This window comes from Drechmeria coniospora, chromosome 03, assembly GCF_001625195.1.
Source record: "Drechmeria coniospora strain ARSEF 6962 chromosome 03, whole genome shotgun sequence".
Classification (NCBI taxonomy): domain Eukaryota; kingdom Fungi; phylum Ascomycota; class Sordariomycetes; order Hypocreales; family Ophiocordycipitaceae; genus Drechmeria; species Drechmeria coniospora.
In genome coordinates this window covers 4457075-4478009 of record NC_054391.1, presented here as the reverse complement: position 1 = coordinate 4478009, position 20935 = coordinate 4457075, and the positions used below count along the sequence as shown (strand labels likewise).

Here is a 20935-nt window from a genome sequence, read left to right as displayed (position 1 = left end):
TATATACAGGCAGGGTGGTCGAGAACGGCGCGGTCGACGCTGACGCGCCGGTCTGGCAGCTATACAAGCTCCCGTGGCTAGAAAGTCGGCTGCGGCTCGTTGGGAGCACAGCGACGCCCCCGTGACACCAAGTCGAGCCGGGGTCAGGCCGGTGAGAGGTCAAGTCAATGTATATAAATCCTACGCAGGTACTCGTGTACTCGTGCGTGCGCGGAGGGCTCGTTTGCGGGGCCGTTGTGGTTCTGCACGAGGCGTCGACAGAGGCCGGAAGTCTGAATGGATATCCGTCCAAGGCTGGGTCCTGTCGTGCCGACTGAGACAGGGAGGTGGGCTGTCAGGATGTGGCCGTCTCGACTCGACGGCTGCTTCCCGTGCAAATGATCGGTAGAAGCCGAAACAGGTTCCCAAGACGTCAACTTCCCCTCGTATCCGCCGCCAACGGGGGGAGGGGGGGGGTCCAATGAGGCGACGACGGCCCAAGGCGAGGCGTTCCTGTGCACCGGTAGATGGCTACTGGGACGGCGGTGATGCGGTGGCATGGGAGGGTCGGCCGTCGATCCCAGGTAGGTGTGCTCGACTTGCTCGTGCTCGCACTCGCCTTCGTGCTCGGTGCACTCGCGACACTCGCAGCCCTTGGGGACGTCTCGCAAGGACTGGCGGTGGTGGGTTGGACGCAGCTATCCGGGACAGCTGGCAGCATCGATCGCCGGCGATTTTCAACGGCGACCGAGTAGGCACAATAATTGGACCGGCCGCGGAGGAGCAGAGGACGGAGGCGTCGGACGCGGTCGTGCGAGCCTGGTCGCGCAGCCGCAGGGGATGCGAGCTGGCAGCGGACCACGATTTGCTGCGTAATGCGTTGCCGTCGCCGTGCTAATAATACGGACGGCCACTATAAGCTCGCAGACGCCTCGAAGACAGGGCAGCAGCCACTTCGCTTGGAGGCCGGCCGACCGGTCGGGCGGGGGGACGTTGCTGGGGGGGAGCTGCAGCAGCAGCAGCCGGAGACGAATGAGAAGACGGAGGGTATTCGCACTCGTCCTTGCTCGCTATCGTCGACTTGCCGCCGCCATGTCGTTTTCTCTGATCCGCTGGTGTGTCCGACAGCTGGGGGGCCTGGGGCGGAAGCTGAAGCCTTTGGCTGGTTCAATGACGGGTCGAGGAGCTCAAGGACGGCTCGAACGCTTTCACTTTCATGTGGACGTGTGGACGGATATGCATGTGGAGGCGGTCCGTGGATGTGAAATGTGGATGTGAATTGTGGGTGTGAAATGTGGATGCGACGGAGGCGACAGCGCCTGCCAGTTCTTGCGCCCACTGGCGCTATAGCGCCCTGATTGCGGGGTTCCAGCGCTGCAACTGGCAGGCGCAAGGGAATCATCTCGACGATGACTGGCCGAGGCCGAGGGGTATTGTGCAGGCGTGATTGGTTCGCGGATCGATCCTGCCTCGTTCACCATGAGTGCTTATTGTGAGTACTTACAGTACATGTATAGCAGTAATTAAGTACTTACAGGTACAGTGCACTTGCTTTAAGTTCTCGCAGAACTCTGGTCCTGTACATGTACATGCAAGTCAAAGTACGAAGCACGGGTTGCGGAGTACAAGTACAAGCACACTGTACATGCACACTTAATGAATGTACACCTACTGTAAGTACACGTAAGTACAAGTAGGAATAGGTACTAAGGAAAGCCTACTCCGTACTCCGCACCATGTGAGTAATTTACTTAGGACCTTGCTTAAGTGCCTGTGTGCTCCTATTTACGTATTTCCATGTATTTCCAGAAACGTAACGCGCCGAAGCACTTGTACTTACATGTACATGTAAACAGAGTACGGAGTGTAAGTTAGTATACATAGGTACTTACTTAGCTACACCAACACTCCTCTGCACCCTTAATACCTGCATCGTCGCATTATTCTATTTGTACTTGCAACTTAATGGTAGTATTCTATTTGTACCTGCGACTAATACTCCGTAAGTACATGGTATTATTCTATTTGTACTTACAACTACATGGTGTTATTCTATTTGTACTTACAACTAAGTACTGTACTGTATGTACTCAAATACACGCACATTTGTTTACCTACCTACTTACTACTACGCCATAATTACTGTACAAACAAGGCATACGTAAGGACAAGTGAGTAACAATGGACCACGGTGCAGACACAAGTACATGTACTTACACTTACTTGTGCAAGTACTTCAGGTCGTGTACAGTGCATGCATACACTTTGTACTTTGTACATGTACGCGCACAGGGACATCCGAGGACGGAGTGCTGATCGACAATCTCGAAACGCCGCATCATCAAGCCATATCCCAGGCAGTGCCAGTTATTTCCAAGTACTTACGAGTACGAACAATGTGTAGCTGTTAATCATACTCGTACTCACCCGTGCCCTGCTCCCTCCTGCTGCTCTCTCCTTCTGCTGTCGCTTTCGTATTCATTCCATCCCATACCCTCCCATCCATCCCATCCATCCCTTCCATCCCTTCCCCTCCCACTCACTCCCTACCCTCTCATCCATCCCATCAACCAGCAGAGACTGACCAGCTGGCTGCTCGTCGGCAAACGACTATTTGTGGGCAAATTTCGGCCTTCACACTCCTCGCCAGCTCCCCCCTGACATCAAAGGCAGTCTCCTGGACCATGGCCTATGACCTTGCGACACGCACAAGCGCACAAGCGGAGTGGCGAACTGGACGCCCGAGGGCTTCCGGGGGGTCGTTGGAGGCGAGGTGGGTGTGCTCGAGGATGATAGTGCATCCCCAGGTACGCTGACTTGCCAACTATCCTGCCCTGTTGACTTCTTCTTCCCTTCCCTTGCCAGGAGAGTGCGTGGAATGGCCATTGTACTGTGCAGCTCGATATAGGACAGAGGGCGACAAAGGCATTGGCCGAACAGTCTCCTTGCATCCAGCCGCAGACCCTCACGGCGACACGGCAGTCTTGCGACCTGGTTCATGCCTCTCCCTCTCGCAGACATCATGCAGACTCATTCTCCCTCTCATGCATGTCCATGCAACCATCGGCAATTCCGCGCTGCATTGCAGGCCACCTCTTATAAAGGCCTATAACCGAGGAGCCGAGCCGAGCCGTCGATGGTGTCCCTGTCTCCCTGGGTGATATTTTTACACTACATATCGACCTCTCTCTCCACGACTTGCGCCGCCTCGTGCCCAAAGGCAAGTGGGCATCGCCACGCTCCGTCCTTCCCCGGCTCCTGTATCCTGGGCCGAGTGATGTAACCTGGTCGACCCCCGTTCCCGGTCTGCTCGTCGCTGTACATGTACGGTGTAGCTTTAACTCACCATGCATCCGTCTCCGTACGCTCTGGCGTGTATTACAGGGTGTCAAGGCAGGGATGCGAGTGACGTGCTGCTCGCACTCGCACAAGCAACCCGTATTACTCTGCGTCTCAGACCGACTTCTGCCGTCACCCTCCGCCGTCGCCCTCTCGTCACAAACAGGTCATCGAACCCTGTCCTGCCCGACGGCGAAGCAGTCATCGACATGCAGAAGAAAGTGGCTCGGACGGAGGTGACGTGACACCCACCGTCTTCTCGATGCCCGTCGTCGCCGCCTTACCTGGCCATCTGGCCAACTTCACTCCAGATTTCATAACCCCCGCCGGAGGCCGATGTTGGCACGTCGTGTTCTCACCGCCACCACCGTCACCGTCATCGTTCATGCTCGACCACGCGTCGGCCCGCCTGCGTGCGATGAAACATGGCCGGCCCTTTCAACGATCCGCCTTGAATTCCACTTCTACTCGTAGTCGCACCATTCTAGAACCTGTCGCTCGCTCGTGGCTAGCAAGCAACGTTTTGGCCAGGTAAGAACGATGAAAATGGAAGCATGCTCGTGCTTGACATCTATGGCGGCGCTAAGCGAAGCGGTACAGGCATGGCCAGGACGAGAAAGCAAGCAGCGAGAATGTACGCCGACAGAGACGTTTGCTGAAGGAACAGCAAACAATTAGTGGACTGTTCGTGGCGTGCGAGAGACGGGTGCAGGTGCGTATTCAACTCGCCGCGAGCCCGTCGGCCGTGATGAAATGGTCAAGGTTGAACAAACGACTGGGGATTCGTAAACATCATGTCTCGTGAGTAGCAGCCGTACTTGCGCAGCAGCACGGTCCGATGCTCAAGGTCAGGCGACGCCGCAGACCTGACTGGTCCTTGGCGCATCACACCACAGCCGTACTCGATTCGAAAACAAGGCCGAGATGATGATGTTTCCTGGTCCTGGCGGCCTGGTGTCTGGTGTAGGAGCCTCCGTATATCTATCCATATGTTGTGCAACCCGCGGCTGGACACGACGTACCCCGTTGCAGGTACGACCGAACCAATGACGGGGACGGTCGCCTCCAGCCATGGGCAACGTCTATGATCCAAACGTGAAATGGCATGCGGGGATGAGGACCGAGTCTGGGATGATACCGCGGGAGCCGAGGCTTGAGCTCCCAGTCAGTCCTCATCCAAGCGGTCCTTGCCAGCGCCGTCCCTCCCTTTCCCCACACCGGTATCTGCAAAAGAGCCTGAGAGGCATGGGTTCGACTCGATGATGGTAGCTGAAAGTGTTGGAGATGTGACAGATTGACGCCCCATGAAAATGGCTTGTCTGCCTTGTCGACCGTGACCGTATTTTGGCTCATGCGACCCCCCCTGTCACGCCAACTCGCGACCACCTACGAGCAGCTTGTGTGTGATTTCAAAGGCTATCCATCTCCTTCCAGGACTGGCTCGTGAGCTTGCTTCCTTCATGAGGGATGAGTCGTTTACGAGCATACTCCGCCGCGCTGAGGCGAGGGTAGGAGAAGCCGAGCGGTGTGATGTGATGGTGCGCCGTTTCTTCCGTGCCTCGCGTTGGCTCGTTGATGAAGGCTGTACATGATCATCTAACCCATTCTACATGAAACCCTCAAACATTATGAACCAAAAAAAACCATCGTCTCGTCCCAGTATTCAATGTTTGACGAATGCAAATGCGATTAAAACACAAGCAAAAGCAGCACCCCAATACCTGCCGTGCCATAACATGCCATGCCATGCCATACCATGCCATACCATGCCATACAATTCCATAAAATGTCACACAATGCCATACAATGCCATACAATGCCATATCGTGTCATGCCCAACTATACCAGGCCATGCCAAACCATACCGTGCTGCCACAGCTCCCCTCCTCACTCCAACATGCGCACCCACGGAGCAGGCCACATACGCGCACTCAGTACGTCTCGGGAAGATCGCTAAAATCTGGTACGGCGGAATCGCAGTTGAAACTGCGCTGGTATGCCTTCTCTGGTAGGATGCCGGCTTTCAAGCCGGATTCGTAGCTCCAAAGCGGCGCGCTCTCCGTCTTCCAGCTCCAGTACCACCAACCCCAGCCCTTCTCGAAGCTGTGCATCTGGGCCTCGGCAAAGAGACGCAGAAACTTTTTGTAGTCGTCGCTGAACTGGCTCGGGTCCTGGTTCGCCTTTGCGCACGAGCAGGTTTTGTCCTTGGCCGGGCAACGCGGCGTCAGCGTCGACGTGCTCTTGTCGCCCGTGTCGTAGGTGCCCTCCCATCGGTTGCCCCAGCCGACGCCGGTGAGGAAGTTGGCGCAGTCGGTGTCGGCCTGGGACCACTCGGCGAAGATGGTTGGTCCGTAGCCGGTCGTCCTGTCCAAGCTGCGCAGCGTCTGCTCGCCCCAGCCATCGCAGGCGTACTGGATCTTCTTCTGGTGGGTGAAGACGATCTGGTTCTCGTTGAAGATGACGTACTGGTGCACATCGAGCACCATGTCGTCGTAGCCCGTCAACAAGCCCTGCCAGTTGTCGAGGCCCATGAAGCCGTCGCCGAAAACGACGAGGGCCCTGACGCCGTTCCTCCGCACCACTTTGTACGCGGCCTCGGTCCACTCGAGGACGTCGCTTTTCTTCAGGAACGTCATCCGCGGCTCGTTGGCGAGGCCGTAGTGGCTGATGATGTTCCTGTAGCGGTCTTGGGCGAAGAACTTGGACAGCCGATCGTGGAGCTCGAGCGAGCGGTCCCCGTTGAGACGGCCGTCGGTGCCGTTGAGCCACCCGATGGCCCCCCACCGGCCGCTGTGGTTCCAGCCATTCTGGCTTCCGGGAAGTCCGTGGACGTCGAGGTTGACGCGGAGCCCGTACTTGCGGGCCCATTCGATGCCGCGAAGGAGGTAGCGCCACGAGGTACGGAAGACGTAGGGATCTCCGTCGTAGACCTGGACGGCCCAGTAGGAGAAGGGGATCCGGACGTGGTCGAGGCCGGCGTCGGCAATCGCCTTAAAGGTCGCCTCGGTGACGAAGGAGTCGTAGTGAGCCTCGAGCGTCTTCGACGCCGACGCGCCGAGGTGCTTGCAAAGGGTCCATTCGTCGATGATGCCGGCGTTCAGGCCGTAGCGGAAGAGTGACGGCGTGATGAAGGGTTCGAGCACGAGCCAGCCACCTAAGTTCACCCCTCGTGCCGCCTTGCTGCTGTAGGGGCCCCATTTTTGGTTCAGCGGCGGCACCTTGTCGTTTGCCCTCGCCGAGTCGTCCCAGTTCGAGGGCAAGCCCATGACGGGCAGATCACCGACGGTATCCGTGGTGAAGGTGACGTTGAAGTCGGTCGTCGATTGCCACGTCCACGGATCGAGATATGTGTTCTTCCACTGCGTCGGTATTTTTTCCTGGCTCTTTCCCTCGAGGCTGCTGTCCAGGGACGCCTTGGCGTCCGCATTCTTCTTGCTGACGACGACGGCCACGACGATGACGACAATGAGCACGACAAGGCTGCATCCCAGCAGGATCCCTAGATCGACGTTAGCTTTCCTAGCATCCCTTTGATCGGCCCAGCGTTGACGAACAAAGCTTTTTCTTGGACTTTTTCTGCCGCGGCCGATGGAAGAAGGCCTCTTTTTCGAAACTGTCCTCGCTCCAGCTGCCGCCCGCTCGCATGCCCGAGTTGCGCACTCTTCCCTCCTCCATGATGGCCCCGCTGACCATTCTCTTCTTCCTCGCCCGGCGGTTCTGCTTCCGTGCCTTGACAGCAGGCATCTCCGGCTCGCCCTTTACCTTTTCATCTTGGTCGTCCTTCGGCTCCCTCGGCGGCCGCTTGCGTCGCTGCGTCTTGTGTTTTTGCCGTGCATGTTCTCGTTCTAGCTGCGCCAGGGCGCCAGAGGATAGCGAATGCGTCTCCCTGCCATCTTTGCTCTCGTCCGATGCCGTAGCCGGCCGTTTCGCTTTGTGCTTCTTCTTCTTGTGCTGATTCTTCCGGACAGCGTCAGACGTTCGATCTCGGTGCCGATGTGCTGGCCGTGATGGTTCTCTCGGGGCCATGTTGCGTCACGGCGAGGGACGGAGCGGCTGGAATGCGGCATGAATCTGGAAGGGTGCGAATGAACATACATGTCTTGGGCCGCCACGTCATCCGGCAACTGCGCCTACTTCGGCGTGCACGCAGTCATGTTTGTGCGTGGGTCGCAGCTGGTGGTTGCTGTTGGTCGGGCAACTATCTTATCTACAACCCCAGATTTTGTGCCACGGTTGCCACACATGGCTGAACTTGTACAATATACTTATTGGTATTGCGGACTGCTCCGTCCGCCTTAAGTACAGGGTACTTGCATTGAGACGGAGTATACTTACTCCGTACAACTAATACTGCAAGTACTTACGGAGTACGGAGTACTATATGGAGTACTTATGTACTTACAACCCGTTCAACAACCGCAAGCCGAGCCCCGCTAAAGTCGAAAGGCCGCTGCAAGCCGAGTGCAGCTACTGTATGGCCGTGCTGCTGGCACCTCCTCCCCCTCGAGCCTCGACCGTCGACTCGTCGTTCCGTCTGTTCGGTCGACGTCCCCTTTGCTTCGCTCTCTTCTCTCGACTCCCTCCTTCCATTCGCCGGCAACGCAAAGTACGGCAGCCATGAAACGTTCCGTCGTCCGGCAATTACGACGCGCTGCGGCGGCGGCGGCTCGGCCTGCTGCGCAGAGGTCCATGGCCCGTTGCTACTCGACGCATCCCCCCAACGCGAAGCTCAACCTCCCTCCCGACTACGCGACAACGCCATTGCTCGCCCACGGCAGCAACAAGGTGCTCGGCAACAGCAACGAGATCCCTGCCGAAGTTCGCAATGGACCGACGGTGAAGATGAACCTCTTCCAGGCGATCAACAACGCCCTGGGCACCGCCTTGGCCGAGGACGAAAATGTCGTCGTCTTCGGCGAGGACGTCGCATTCGGTGGCGTCTTCCGGTGCACCATGAAGCTGGCCGAGACGTATGGCGCCGACAGAGTCTTCAACACGCCGCTGACGGAGCAGGGCATCATGGGCTTCGGCATCGGCATGGCGGCGCAAGGGATGCGGCCCGTGGCCGAGATTCAGTTTGCCGACTACGTGTTCCCCGCCTTTGATCAGATAGTCAACGAAGGCGCCAAGTTCCGGTACCGCGAGGGAAGCTGCGGGCCGCACGTCGGTGGCCTCACCGTGCGGATGCCCTGCGGCGGCGTCGGACACGGCGCCCTCTACCACTCCCAATCGCCCGAGAGCTTGTTCACCCACGTGCCCGGCTTCCGGGTCGTCATCCCCCGATCACCGATCCAAGCCAAGGGCCTCTTGCTCTCGGCCATCCGGAGCAACGACCCGTGCCTCTTCCTCGAGCCCAAGATCCTCTACCGCGCCGCCGTCGAGCAGGTTCCGGAAGCCGCCTACGAGCTGCCGCTGTCCAAGGCCGAGGTGCTGAAGGAAGGCAAGGACATCACCGTCATCTCCTACGGCCAGCCCCTCTACACTTGCATGTCTGCCATCCAGCGCGCGGAAGCCGATCTTGGCATCTCGGCCGAGCTCATCGATCTGCGGACCGTCTACCCCTGGGACAAGCAGACCGTTTTCGAGAGCGTACGAAAGACGGGCCGGGTCATCATCGTGCACGAGTCCATGGTGAACGCAGGTGTCGGCGCCGAGGTGGCCGCGGCCATCCAAGAGGATGCCGACACCTTTCTCCGTCTCGAGGCTCCCGTCGGTCGCGTCGCCGGGTGGAGCATCCACAGCGGGCTGGTTTTTGAAAAGTTCAACATTCCCGACGTTGCCAGTAAGTCGTGCCGACGCCTGGGGCGACGTCATCTTGCTGATTCTGCTCTCGATAGGGATATACGAGAAAATCAGGACGAGCCTGAACTATTGAAACCCTGGAGAGGCGATGCGATGTCTGTTGTATATAGCGAGCGACCGTTCCCTGAATGGATTTGGCCCCCAAGATATCATCTACATTTTCCCTCGCGTCCCCGCCCATCTTGAACCATGGGGCAGTGCAGCCATGGCCGCCGACAACTGCTTGCTCCCTGGCACGACCAATATCTGCAGAAGCACCGGACGATCCAACCTCCACGCTTCGGACACGCCTGCAGCAGTCCATCGTCGCCATTTTGTGCCTGTCCATGCGGAATGCGCTCCCACTTTTCGACAAGTTTTCCGGATGGGCTGCAGCTCTTGCTCTGGGCACAGGCGGCAGTCCAGTTGTATGTTGCCGCTTTTTAAGCATTGTTTATGCGCCGGCATTCAGCATAGGTATTGCACCTAGGATTTTTTGGGAAAAAAGCTGGACAGTCGCGATATTCGTATTCCTTGTTGCATTTTTTCGCGCGATCGCACCATTCATCCGTTTGCTGGCCGCCCGCGTGCTTCAAGGGCCCTTTTTGCCACCACGATCGCTCAACCGTTGGATATAGGTCATCGTTCTTGCAGTAATTCTGTCCATTTGAACTTGTTGCTACTGCAAGGGATGCCGAAAAAAGGCTTAAAAACAGTGATGCCTTCATGGTAAATCCAGTACTAGGACAGTTTGCGGCGATGTTGGTGGATTACTGTCTTAAGAGGTTGGCTGAAGTCGATGTAGGAAGCAATAGCCCGGTTTTCAGAGAAGTGATATTGTCTCTTTTATATTCAAGGCATGTCCTGCGCATGTCCGTACTCCGTTGTCGTAGGATTGCTTCCAAATTGGTGTAATTACGGCGTATCGCACTCCGAACTTGTATGTACAACTATTACTTGCTTCCATTGAATTTGTGCACTGTCATGTATGTGTAAGTACTGTCAAGTACATGCAAGTACTTTAGCAGGTCTCCAAGAATGAGGAACGTAAGAAAATCCTGCATGGTGCATGGAGTACCGGCATACATTTCTGTAAGTACGAAGTGTGAAGGATTGAGTCGGATACTAATACCTGTACTCCGTACTTGTACAGCTCATGGGTAGTTTTGGAGGTAATCAACTACTAATTACATCATATTACTGTACAACTACTCCGTAGAGTGAGGCGGTTCTGTGCAGTACTAGTAAGTACCTGAACTGTAGTTTCAGTAGGTGTAAGTACAAGTATGGTAAATGTACTGTAGCTGAGGGAGTTCGTAATAGAGGGAGCTCCCCACAAGTACTTAAGTATTAATACTCCGTACTACTAGTACCTAGTAAGTAAGTACAGTACTCCGTACGGAGTACAGTAGATATCAATCGCTAATAATACTACATGACCCCACCACCAGCGGCTCCTAGCCTTGCTCCATATTTCCTGTACAAGTGGCAATACTTACTGTGCTGTACTTACTGTAGATGGGAGGCCTGGTATAAGTACTATAGCCTCGTCACACAGTACCTACTTAAGCACGCAATACAAGTACAAGTACAGCACAGTACATCTACTTACATGTACAAGAATATGAACAGTGTTTTTGTCCCTTGACAAGTACTCCGCACAGCGTACTCCGTACAGTACATGTATGCAGTAATACCTTTTCACGAGCTTTTTTATTTTCATAAATATTCAGTGCACTCCGTACAAACGTACCCCTACCGAAGTACTACGAAGTTTTGATGGATATACTTGGTGATGGTGCTAAGAGCTTCCACGTGTACAAGTATTTAACCAAGTAGGCAGACCTAGAACGTAATGGGTAGTTAAAGGATACGACTGGTATTGTGTGCTTTTACAATACTTGTACGACCAGTAACTACAACTAATAATGCAATACGTCCCTCCACTTGTACTCCGTACATCCTACTTAAGTACATACAACATAAGTACTTACTTGTACAAACAATTACATGTACTCCGTACAAGAGCCTACTCCGTCCTTTCGGATTAGTACTTGCACAGTGAGGTCTTATGTGCAGAGCACATGATGTATGTCTTGCTCCTCTGTCACGTTCAGCCACCACAGCTCCCCAACACAGCGTATTTTTCGATGCATTAAGAAACCCCTCCTTGCCAATACGCGGCTTATATATGGACGGAGTACATAACTACAACAACAACAAGCAGTATGAACATTATAAGTATACTGTCAAGTATATACATTAGAATGGTTGGCAGCAGCCATCCAGGCTCTCTAACCTGGCGATAACCAGACGCACTGACTGGCAGGCGCTTGTAACAGTGAGCGCTTGTCACAGTGTACAAGTAGCGGCCGCATCGCAGGAACAAGTACAGTACTGCCCTCGTGATCGTCGGTCGCGTAAGAATACCAGGGTGGTCACTCTGGACTGCCTTGGCCCTTCCGGGACCAGTCCGTTACACTTATTTGCAGCATTGTCGGACCACCTTCCAACGATGCTAAAATCCAATACAAGTAGACCTCCCGAGGTCAACTCGATACGTATCTTAGCTATTGGAGCCCCTTTCTATTTGGTCTCTTCCCCATTCCTTGAACCAATATCCTCCGCTGCATTTTCTATGATGAGCCGATGATATCGAGCCAATGCCGTTCGGACATATAATGAGATCCTCTTGCGTTTAAATTTTTATATTGTAGTGCACTCCATCTTTTTAAGAGAACAGAACTAGTTCCTGCTCGTGGCAGTCAGCAATCCCCACATAGAATGCCGTCAATTCAAGTATAAATACCACGGAAAATTGGAGCATCTGCGTCCGATGCATGCTTGCTTTTCGGGGAAGAAACTTGGACAGTCGTGATATTCGTATTTCTCTTTGCATCGTTTTGCACGATTGCACCACTCATCCGACTGATTGCTGGCGAAAATTGCCAACAGCCCCTTATGCCACCACAGTCGTTGAGCCATAGGATACGGGTTATCCTTGCTACACTCATCTTCTATTTTTGGACCTGCTGCAACAGCAAGAGACAGGGGGGAAAAAGTTAACCATTTTCCTAGATTCATTATAACTATAGTGTACCTCGGTATTGTTTGTGTTAGTGTTAGTACTGTACAGTAGATGGTTGTTACAAACGGTAGGCGGTATCGAATGTACTTTCGGTATTATTGAAAGTAGAAACCCGAAGTACTGTAGGGAAGAGGCATCGTTCTGTTCTATAAGTACTTGTACTCTGTACATATTATAAGTAGTGAGTTCTACACCGTACTTGTGCGCATGTTTCCCAAGAAGCGTACTCGGTGCAAAGGCAATGTGCATGGATTTCCATGCACTGTAAGTATGTAGCAAATGATTTGTAAACAATACTTGGCTGTATTATTATTATAATATTGATTACGTTCTCGAAACAGAATAAAATGATGTTATAATAGTACTTAGGTGGCCTCGTACACCTACTGTACGTAATGGATTGTTAATAATTGGATTCTGCGGACGGAGTACGGAGTATAACTACGGCATTACTGTACAAGTACGGAGTACATGTTGTACAGTACTCGGTATTAACTCAGTACACCGTACACGTTCTGGCACAACATACAAGTACTTACTTGTGCATGTACAAGTACCAGTAATACTAAAAGTAGATGTATTCCGTACACCTAAGTACTATTCGTACGGAGTACTCCGTACATGTAATGTGCATGTATTACATGTGTTGTCGCTTTGAGCACAGTGGAGGCGCTGCAGCCTCCGTCCTCCTTCTCCATCTGCTATGGTGTATTCCGTAGTTGTACAGTACTGTAATGAAATCAACTATGAGAACCTGCAAAGTTTAATTCTTTGAGCTTTGGACATGTCGTTCTGCAAATTATGAACCACCTACAACTAGTCATAGATGGCTGGTTAAATATTTGGCAGTTGCAATTTTGATTGTACTTAATGCAGTATTATTAATTCCAAGTAAAAGTACGAACTGATCGTACAAGTATTTATACATACACATGGGTACAGTGTCGTGCACGGACGGAGCTTCAACCAACGAAAGGGCTAGTACTGTGCTTGTTGGGTCTTTACTCACAAAAGGAAGCGGCTTCTTGATATTACCATACTCGATCACCATATTTCACAAGAAACAAATAGTGTTTACGTTGTGGAGCTGCTGGAGGCTACTGTCATGGTCCTACTGCATGTATGTGACTGCCGTTGTGCTCCGCCGGGTGAGGTCTTCATGAGGTTTCCATGTAAGATAGGTAGTTCTTACCATTGTGTCTTGCCCGGCGACGAGTTCTACTAGTACGTTCCTTGCTGCTACATAGCCCCCAAGCTGCCAGCTAATACCAGAACACGCTCTCTGCTGTAGAGTACTTTTGACAATCCCGATACTTGTAGTTCTGACAAGTTGATCTCTACAAGCCTTGATTGGTCCTTGCGAAGAGACGGTTAAGGCACCTCGAGCGGACTGTTTGACACTTGAAATCGATTGCCCCAACGTCGGAAATACTCATAGGTCGAGCAGGAAGCGTTGGGGTTACCGGGCTAGCAGCCGGGCTGTGAAGGTGGACAGCATAAAGGCGATTGCTACCCTGCGTCCTCACAGCCCCTCCCTATGCATGTCGTGATTGAAACTGAGCATTGATGAGATCGTGGTGATGGTCAGAACAATATGGAATACAAGAGTTGTAGTGGTGGTCAGGGCGCTGGCGAGTAGTGAAATACGTAGGGTGACCTGTGCTGACGTGTGTTGGTCTCTGCTGGGCCGTTCCGCTCGTGAGCGACGTTTCTCCCAGCCGTATTTTGGAGGAATCTCCTAGATGCATGGACAATTAGCAGGCCACCTTTCAGATATTATGGGAATCACCATGCAGCCCTAGTTAAAACGATCACTTTCTTCTAATAAATCACAAAGCCATGCTATGGCCCTCGAGCTGCGAAATGTCAATGTCTGGAATGGTTAGCAGGAACGAAACCTGCTATTAGAGGGGACAACCACGACAATGATAGCGGTAGCATCAGGAGCGTCAGCATCAGCAGCCATGGGAGAGGTAACAGCATCAGTAGCGGGAGGTAGCGGGAGTGGTAGGCAGTGGCGAAGAGGGGAGTGTCTGTAGCAAGGGGCAAACCGTGACAGAGCAGCGCGGCTGGGCACGTCATCAAACGAAACAAAGCTTCATTTACAGTTCCAGCAACGCAAGTTGGAGAAAATTGCAGACAAAAACCACCAATCCGATTCTCTTGAGCGTGAAGGGATTGCCAAAGCGGTACGAGCAGCACCAAGTGCGTAGCTGGGCGGTCTGGCTGATCAGCAAGGTAGCAGCCGCACAGCCGCCACCATGCTCACGATCCGCACGCAACGAGTAGCGGTACGGATAATTCGCATTGTGCTAGTCCTTTTGGTTTCAGCACGGTACAATCGTCAGCGGTACAGGGTTACTTGGACCAACAAAGTAGTTACTCGCAACTGGTATGATGAAGATTGTACCATGTGTCCCGAGTTCACACGGCACCTTCTTGTATGCTGATCAATTCGTCCGGCAGTCAGCGTTCTACCATCACCATGCTACTCTCGAGGCTTTGATAAGGCCCGATGCACATGCTATCGTGTGTTGATGAGGGAGTTGATGGCATCGAGGCCATGCTGTCCAGACCTGCTGGGCAGACACATGTTGAACGGATAAGGTGGTTCATGACGCCCCACTGATAGCCGCATCGCTGGAAAGGGTGATCCACTCGCTCGCTCGTCCTCCCTGGCTCTCCTCTCCACTCCACACCATCTACCGCTCCGACCTCGAGGATAGAATCAATCCCGCATGTGCGCGCCATAGGCTCCAGTCGACCATCGGATCCTCCGCCACCCCTTGATCGCCTACCTATCCTCCCTCATTCCCGGACTGTCGAGCTTCACCATGTCGGAGATTGAGACTCTGTCCGCATTCGTCGAGGATGCTCCTCCCGGAGAGGTGGGCAATGCTCCTGCGCAAGGCCGCCTCCTCAAGGCGCAGCTTCCCGACTGCCTGGGCTGACCTCCCTGTAGCTCGCAGATGTCGTGGCCGGTATGGCTGTTGGACCTTGGCCGAAGGGACGATGCTGACGGGGCATCCCAAGACATCAAAGCGCTGACACTCTCGACGCCGAACGTCGTCTCCGATCTCGCGCCCGCCTTCGAAAAGTACAACGAGGAGCAGTTCGTCACCGTCAAGCTGCCCGGGAGCAGCCAGTCTGTAGGAGAGCCGGTGCACATGGATTCTGGTGAGGAACTCGGGGGCTGACGGCGCTTGCAGGTCCTCATCAGCCCGCACAATTCCCTCGGCGACGGTCGGTACTACGACGTCGAGTCCTCCTCGAGCTTTGCCGTCGATCACGCAACACAGGCACGTCGGCGGAAGGAGACGATGGAGACTTTCGAGGTCAAGAGGCTAACGGGCCGACAGAAGGCGAGCGCGGTACAAAGCCATTCCATCGAGGGGCCGCAGGTAGAGCTGATGCACGTGTCCCCGGCCGCATCGCTGGCGTTGCGCGCTAACGCCGGTCAGTAAATCGACGTTGAAAAGCCTCGGTCCCTACGTCAAGGAGCACTATCCCAACGCCAGCTACGGCGCGTACCCGATCGAGTCGGACGCAAAGATGGCCATGATCGTCGTGGCCAACAGATACAGCCCCAACAATTTCTGGTACCGCCGCCGTCACCACCCTTCTTCGACGTCGGCGGAGATGCTGACCCCCTTCCAGGAACGGCCGGTGGAGGTCCCTGTACACGTTTGATGCTGCCTCCGGAAGCCTCGAGGGCACCATCAAAGTCGACGTCCACTACTACGAGGACGGCAACGTGCGGCTGCTTACGAAGAAACCCATCTCCACTTCGGTCTCCTCCGGCACCGGGGCCGCCATCGTCAAGGAGATCTCGGCGATGGAAAGAAAGTACCAGGACGAGGTGAACAAAAGCTTCGTCAAGCTGAGCGAGGGCACCTTCAGGGGCCTGCGCCGCCATCTGCCTGTCACGAGGCAAAAGGTCGAGTGGGACAAGGTGACGAGCTATCGGTTGGGGCAAGACATTGGCGGCGGGAGTTCCAAGCGATAGAGGGCCCGCCGTTGGGTGAATGCTGCTCTCGGCGTCGGCACTTGCGCCATGCATCGGTGAGGAAGTACCGCGAATACAGCAATCATACCTCCCTTAGGCCGACGCAACGTCATGTGCGTCATCGTGACCATTGGTCGGTCACGAGCTAGCTCGATTCATGGCAAGATGACGTGACGACTTTGTGGTGCGGCGTGCTTGAGGAGCGATCTCTCGGGCGAAGCAGCCGCCCGCTTGGTGCCCGCTCTTGGCCATGGAAGTGGTGCGAGTCTGCATTGTGTAGGATTGGTGTTCCACGATGCCAGAGCCAGGAGCGATTCTGATCGGTCGATTGGTGGAGTCGGGATGGACGAGTCATATCACGTGCGTCGTACGTGATCCTGCACAGCACCGTACACCGTACAAGTACAAGTATAGTTTAGTTGTACTGTACAGTGATAATCAGGGTACGGAATACATGTCCAACAAACAAAGTATGTACGTAGTGGTAGGTGGAAGTATTAAGGAGTACTCCGTACTTGTACTGAAATCACAATTACTATACATGTACGGTGCTGCACACATCATAACGAACTATACTCCGTAGGTACTTGTGAAGTGTGTACCCATGCTGTGAAAATAGTTGTATTTGCAAGATATTACTTGCAATACCTGTATAGGATTACAAGTACCTACTCCAGTGAAGGGTGTCCGATCCATCCTGATTGGTGGGTCCCATGATCCGATGAGTTTTGGTGGTGGCAGCACTTGTATGGAGTGCAAGTGCAGTGCTTGCTTGCACACCTACATTGCATGTACACATGCTTGCTAGCATCCTGGACCTTCACGGTTCTACCAGTGGTTGGCAGGGTTGATTGGTGGCTTGCAGAGCGATCGAAGACGTCTCAGAACCACCAGGAGAACAGTGGGCAAATCTATTCGATGCGCGGGGCTTCTTTTCGCCAAATTCGCGTAACGCGTACGGAGCAGGCTTTCCACACTTTCCAGGGGATCGACCCACGGCCAGGCACAGTTTGCCTAGGGCGCTCCAGAGGCCAATCAGAGCCGGTTGACCGTAATTTTACGGCTGCCGATTGGCCGATTCGAGCCGTCGAGACCCTCCGTCAGCGACAGTATTGATCAACCAGGCTGACGGCGTGAGCCAACCAGCGGAACGCTTTCGATGCAATCTTGCACCAGTCTGGAAATTGCTGGACTGCCTCCCGCTTTCCCTCCCGCACCCGCCTCTCCGTCCATCCATCGGTACTATTTTCTCGACAGCACAAGACGAGTCTCGCTCCTTTCGTCGATCCAGCTTCGTCCGATCCAGCATCCCTCACCTCCGCCGCGTTTCCTATCCGTTTCCCCCGAGCCGGCCAACTCGTGCCATACACCGCCAACATGTCCAAGGAGTACACGTACCAAGACGTTGCCGAGCACAACACCAAGAAGGACATTTTTGTCGTCGTCCACGACAAGATTTACGACTGCACCAAGTTCATCGACGAGCACCCGTACGTTCATCCGTCCACTGCGCGGTGCCGGCACACGTAGAACGGTTCGGCTAACGGCACTGCGTCCTTCAGCGGCGGTGAGGAGGTCATGCTAGATGTTGCCGGTCAGGATGCCACGGAGGCTTTTGAGGATGTCGGCCACAGCGATGAGGCGCGGGAAACCTTGGATCAGCTGCTCGTCGGCACCCTGAAGCGACAGGTGGGTGCACGCTGTTTCGTCGCCGGACGGACCAAAGGTCCAAAACTCTGCTAACAATCGGCCCGTCAGCCCGGCGACCCTGCCCCGAAGGCCACCCCCGCGGCCTCCTCCTCGAATGCCAACAATGCCGATGGCACCGGCCTCGGCATCGGACTCTACGCCATCCTCCTCGTTGGAGGCGTTCTCGGATACAGCGCCTTCCAGTACATGTCGAAGCAGCAGGAGATCCAGCAGAGCGCCTAAGTGGCCGGCCACCTGCTTCCCGCACCGCTACGAATTGAGCGGCACGGGCAATGAGACACCTGGTGCCTGCCATGATCGGACAACGATGAAGAAAAGGGCACCGATTGGGTCCCTGCCTATCACGTATCCTGCAACCATGGCGGCCTTTGATGCGACGGGACGGGCCAAGTGAGGAGAGATGGCATATGGCGCAGCATTTCTTGTGCCACAGGGGTGGAGCAGTTATTCTCGGTAGATTTATCATCGGCGGAATCTGTGCTGTTAGATACTAGTATGGTTTTGTAATGAAGGCGGGAGGCGATTGTGCAATAGAATGGCAGTTGCTCGCGAGCATGTGTGCCTTATCTTCTTGCTGGGACTTGTCCACGCGACATCGGCTCGCGAGCACTTGTTTGGCACCAGAGCAGAGCCTGTACTACGATATTACGGAGTTCAAGTGGGCAGACTCCACCAATCTCGCGCTGAGCACCGTACAGTACTCTGGACTTGCACCAAGAGTGCCTACAGTACATATTACTACTAGGCAGTCCAAGTACTCCGTCAGGTACTGGTACCGACTTCAGTACAGAGTGCCTACATATTACTACTAGGTAGTCTAAGTAATACTCCGTACAGTACATTACATGCGCTTGCATGAATCAATGCTTGTTCAGATGTAACGATTGAGTCTGTACTAAAGTACGGAGTATTACTGTGAGTCTATGTGCACCTAAGTACAACTACAAGTAAGTATTACCGACTTAGGTCTGCATACTGTAAGTACATACTTTACTTACTTACCTACCCAGTACATCTACTTACTGTACAGCACGAGTATTCCTGGTGTAAGTTATAGCACGCCTAGGTGCCTGCTCAGTACTACTCCTCACATGTTTAAATAGTACTAGGTACGGAGTACTTTTACGTAGTATTACGTGTGCACTTCCAAGGCACTGGTACATGTGCATGTACACCAAGTACGGAGTTCATGCAAGTACTTATTAAGTACGGAGTACATTACTTACTGTATCGTGCCTCAAGGCTCCCCCTCCACTCAATTCGCCCAATCTGAGTGATCAAATTTAAGGCATGTTTACTGTACGGAGTACTGTACTTGGGTATATCCTTTGATGTAGTACAAGTAATACTCCGTACATGAGCCTGGTACGCTGCAATATACTGTACATACATACACCTTCGGTACGTAGTACGGGGCACTCTGTACTTAATACCCTATACGGTGTTTGGAGTACTCCGTACTCCGTACTTCAGTACTTACAGTGGGTTTCAATGCGTCATGGAATGGAAAATGAAGAATTGCCATCGATACCTTCGACAGATTTCCCAGTGCTGCTTCGGAGGATTGGGTACGATATGGGCTGCTGTCCTACATGATAGATACCTACACCGTTGTTTTCGACGCCACGTTGGGTTGGCATCATGTAATAATGCAGATTGCAAGCGCACTCACTTGGTTCCCTAAGTACGTTCTGCCGTTGCGCCTCGAAGTGGCTTGCCCGTGCTGGGCCAAGGGTTCGCGCCACAGCAGGCAGCCTCGCCATATACTTCCGCCAGCTGATAAGCTCGCACCACTTCTCTCCCTCTCAACCCTCCCGCCATCGACCACGTGCGGCCGGCCCACGCTCGCAATGTCGTCCTTCTTGGAGAAGCAGTCGTCCGCCTTCCGGGGGAGCCTCGCGTCGGCCGCATCCAAGCTCTCCAACCCGTCGTCGGCCGCACCACCCAAGGTCCCTGAGGCGACCAAGGCATCCTCCTCCTCTCTCGCACCGCCATCGCTCGCCCCTCCATCGCCATCCCCCTCGGCTGCGTCGGATAGTACGACACCTACGGGGAAGCGGAAACGAGATGCGGCCCCCAAGGTGCCCTTCTCGCAGCCGCAGCTGACGGGCTACGGCGCCGAGGTGAAGACGCAGATGACATTTGCTGTCGACTATCTGAAGAAGAAGGGCGAACCCAAAACGGTGACGGATCTCATCGACCATCTCAGCCTGCGCAACTACACGGAAGAACACAAGAAGGAGCTCGTCGAAGGTCTCCGTGGCCACCCCCGCGTCGAGTGGAAGCCGGACTCGAGCCTCGCGGAACAGACGTGGATGACGGGCACCTACGGCCACCGACCCATCATACCCGGCGTCAAGGATGCGACAACGCTCCTTGCATTCCTCCAGGCGAAAACAGACGCCTCGGGCGTCAAAGTCCAGGACCTCAAAGACGGCTGGCCCGACTGCGAAGAAGTCCTCGGTCAGCTCGAGCAGCAGCATCGGATCCTCGTCACGCGCACCAAGAAGGATAATTTTCCCCGCTGCGTCTGGCTCGACGACGCCTCCATCCAACACTCTGTTCAGCCCGAGTTTCAGGTCATGTGGCACCGTGTCCCCCTGCCGAGCCTCGACGACATGCATCGGAAGCTCGTCAGTGTCGGCCAGAAACCAACGAGCGAGGATCCACGCAAGGCGGCACAGGCTGTCGGTACGAAACCCAAGTCGCAGAAGAAGCGGGCGGGCAAGAGGGTGGGCAAGGCGACCAATGTGCACATGCAGCACTTGATGCAAGATTACAGCAACCTGCGCCGCTGAGCAAAGGGGGTCGTCTCACGACGCCCCCAGTGGAGGCGGTTTTTTTTCTGGGATTGACTGGCGTTTTGAAAGAAGAAGAACAGCTAACCCGTTTGAAGGTGCCGCAAAGTGCTTTCCCGAGGGTTGGGGGCATATACTAGCGTTTGATGGGATGATGCAGCAGAAACCAGTCCGTCTGTACCATCTGGCGCAGACTATCCGCCGAGTCCAGCACGGACGAGCAAAGAGCCTTGC

The 20935-nt window shown here is 54.2% G+C and overlaps 5 protein-coding genes across 5 annotated transcripts; 4 read left to right on the top strand and 1 right to left on the bottom strand.

Annotated features, from left to right (window-relative positions):
- Nucleotides 1-5249: 5249 nt before the first annotated feature.
- On the bottom strand, nt 5250-7344 carry DCS_06922 (uncharacterized protein; the record flags this gene model as incomplete). Its single annotated transcript, XM_040804209.1, has 2 exons — nt 5250-6817; nt 6873-7344. The coding sequence occupies 2 exons, from the start codon at nt 7342-7344 to the stop codon at nt 5250-5252; spliced, it is 2040 nt and encodes a 679-aa protein (XP_040654313.1).
- A 591-nt stretch (nt 7345-7935) lies between these two features.
- Nucleotides 7936-9193, top strand: DCS_06921 (2-oxoisovalerate dehydrogenase beta subunit; the record flags this gene model as incomplete). Its single annotated transcript, XM_040804208.1, has 2 exons — nt 7936-9100; nt 9156-9193. 2 exons carry the CDS (start codon nt 7936-7938, stop codon nt 9191-9193), a joined length of 1203 nt encoding a protein of 400 aa, XP_040654312.1.
- Nucleotides 9194-15021: 5828 nt separating this feature from the next.
- Nucleotides 15022-16193, top strand: DCS_06920 (uncharacterized protein; the record flags this gene model as incomplete). Its single annotated transcript, XM_040804207.1, has 6 exons — nt 15022-15075; nt 15150-15168; nt 15221-15336; nt 15397-15647; nt 15706-15786; nt 15845-16193. The coding sequence occupies 6 exons, from the start codon at nt 15022-15024 to the stop codon at nt 16191-16193; spliced, it is 870 nt and encodes a 289-aa protein (XP_040654311.1).
- Nucleotides 16194-17570: 1377 nt separating this feature from the next.
- Nucleotides 17571-18125, top strand: DCS_06919 (cytochrome b5; the record flags this gene model as incomplete). Its single annotated transcript, XM_040804206.1, has 3 exons — nt 17571-17683; nt 17756-17882; nt 17952-18125. The coding sequence occupies 3 exons, from the start codon at nt 17571-17573 to the stop codon at nt 18123-18125; spliced, it is 414 nt and encodes a 137-aa protein (XP_040654310.1).
- Nucleotides 18126-19753: 1628 nt separating this feature from the next.
- DCS_06918 (uncharacterized protein) lies at nt 19754-20701 on the top strand (the record flags this gene model as incomplete). The annotated part of the gene is made up of 1 exon (XM_040804205.1): nt 19754-20701. The coding sequence occupies one exon, from the start codon at nt 19754-19756 to the stop codon at nt 20699-20701; it is 948 nt and encodes a 315-aa protein (XP_040654309.1).
- Between the last annotated feature and the right edge of the window lie 234 nt (nt 20702-20935).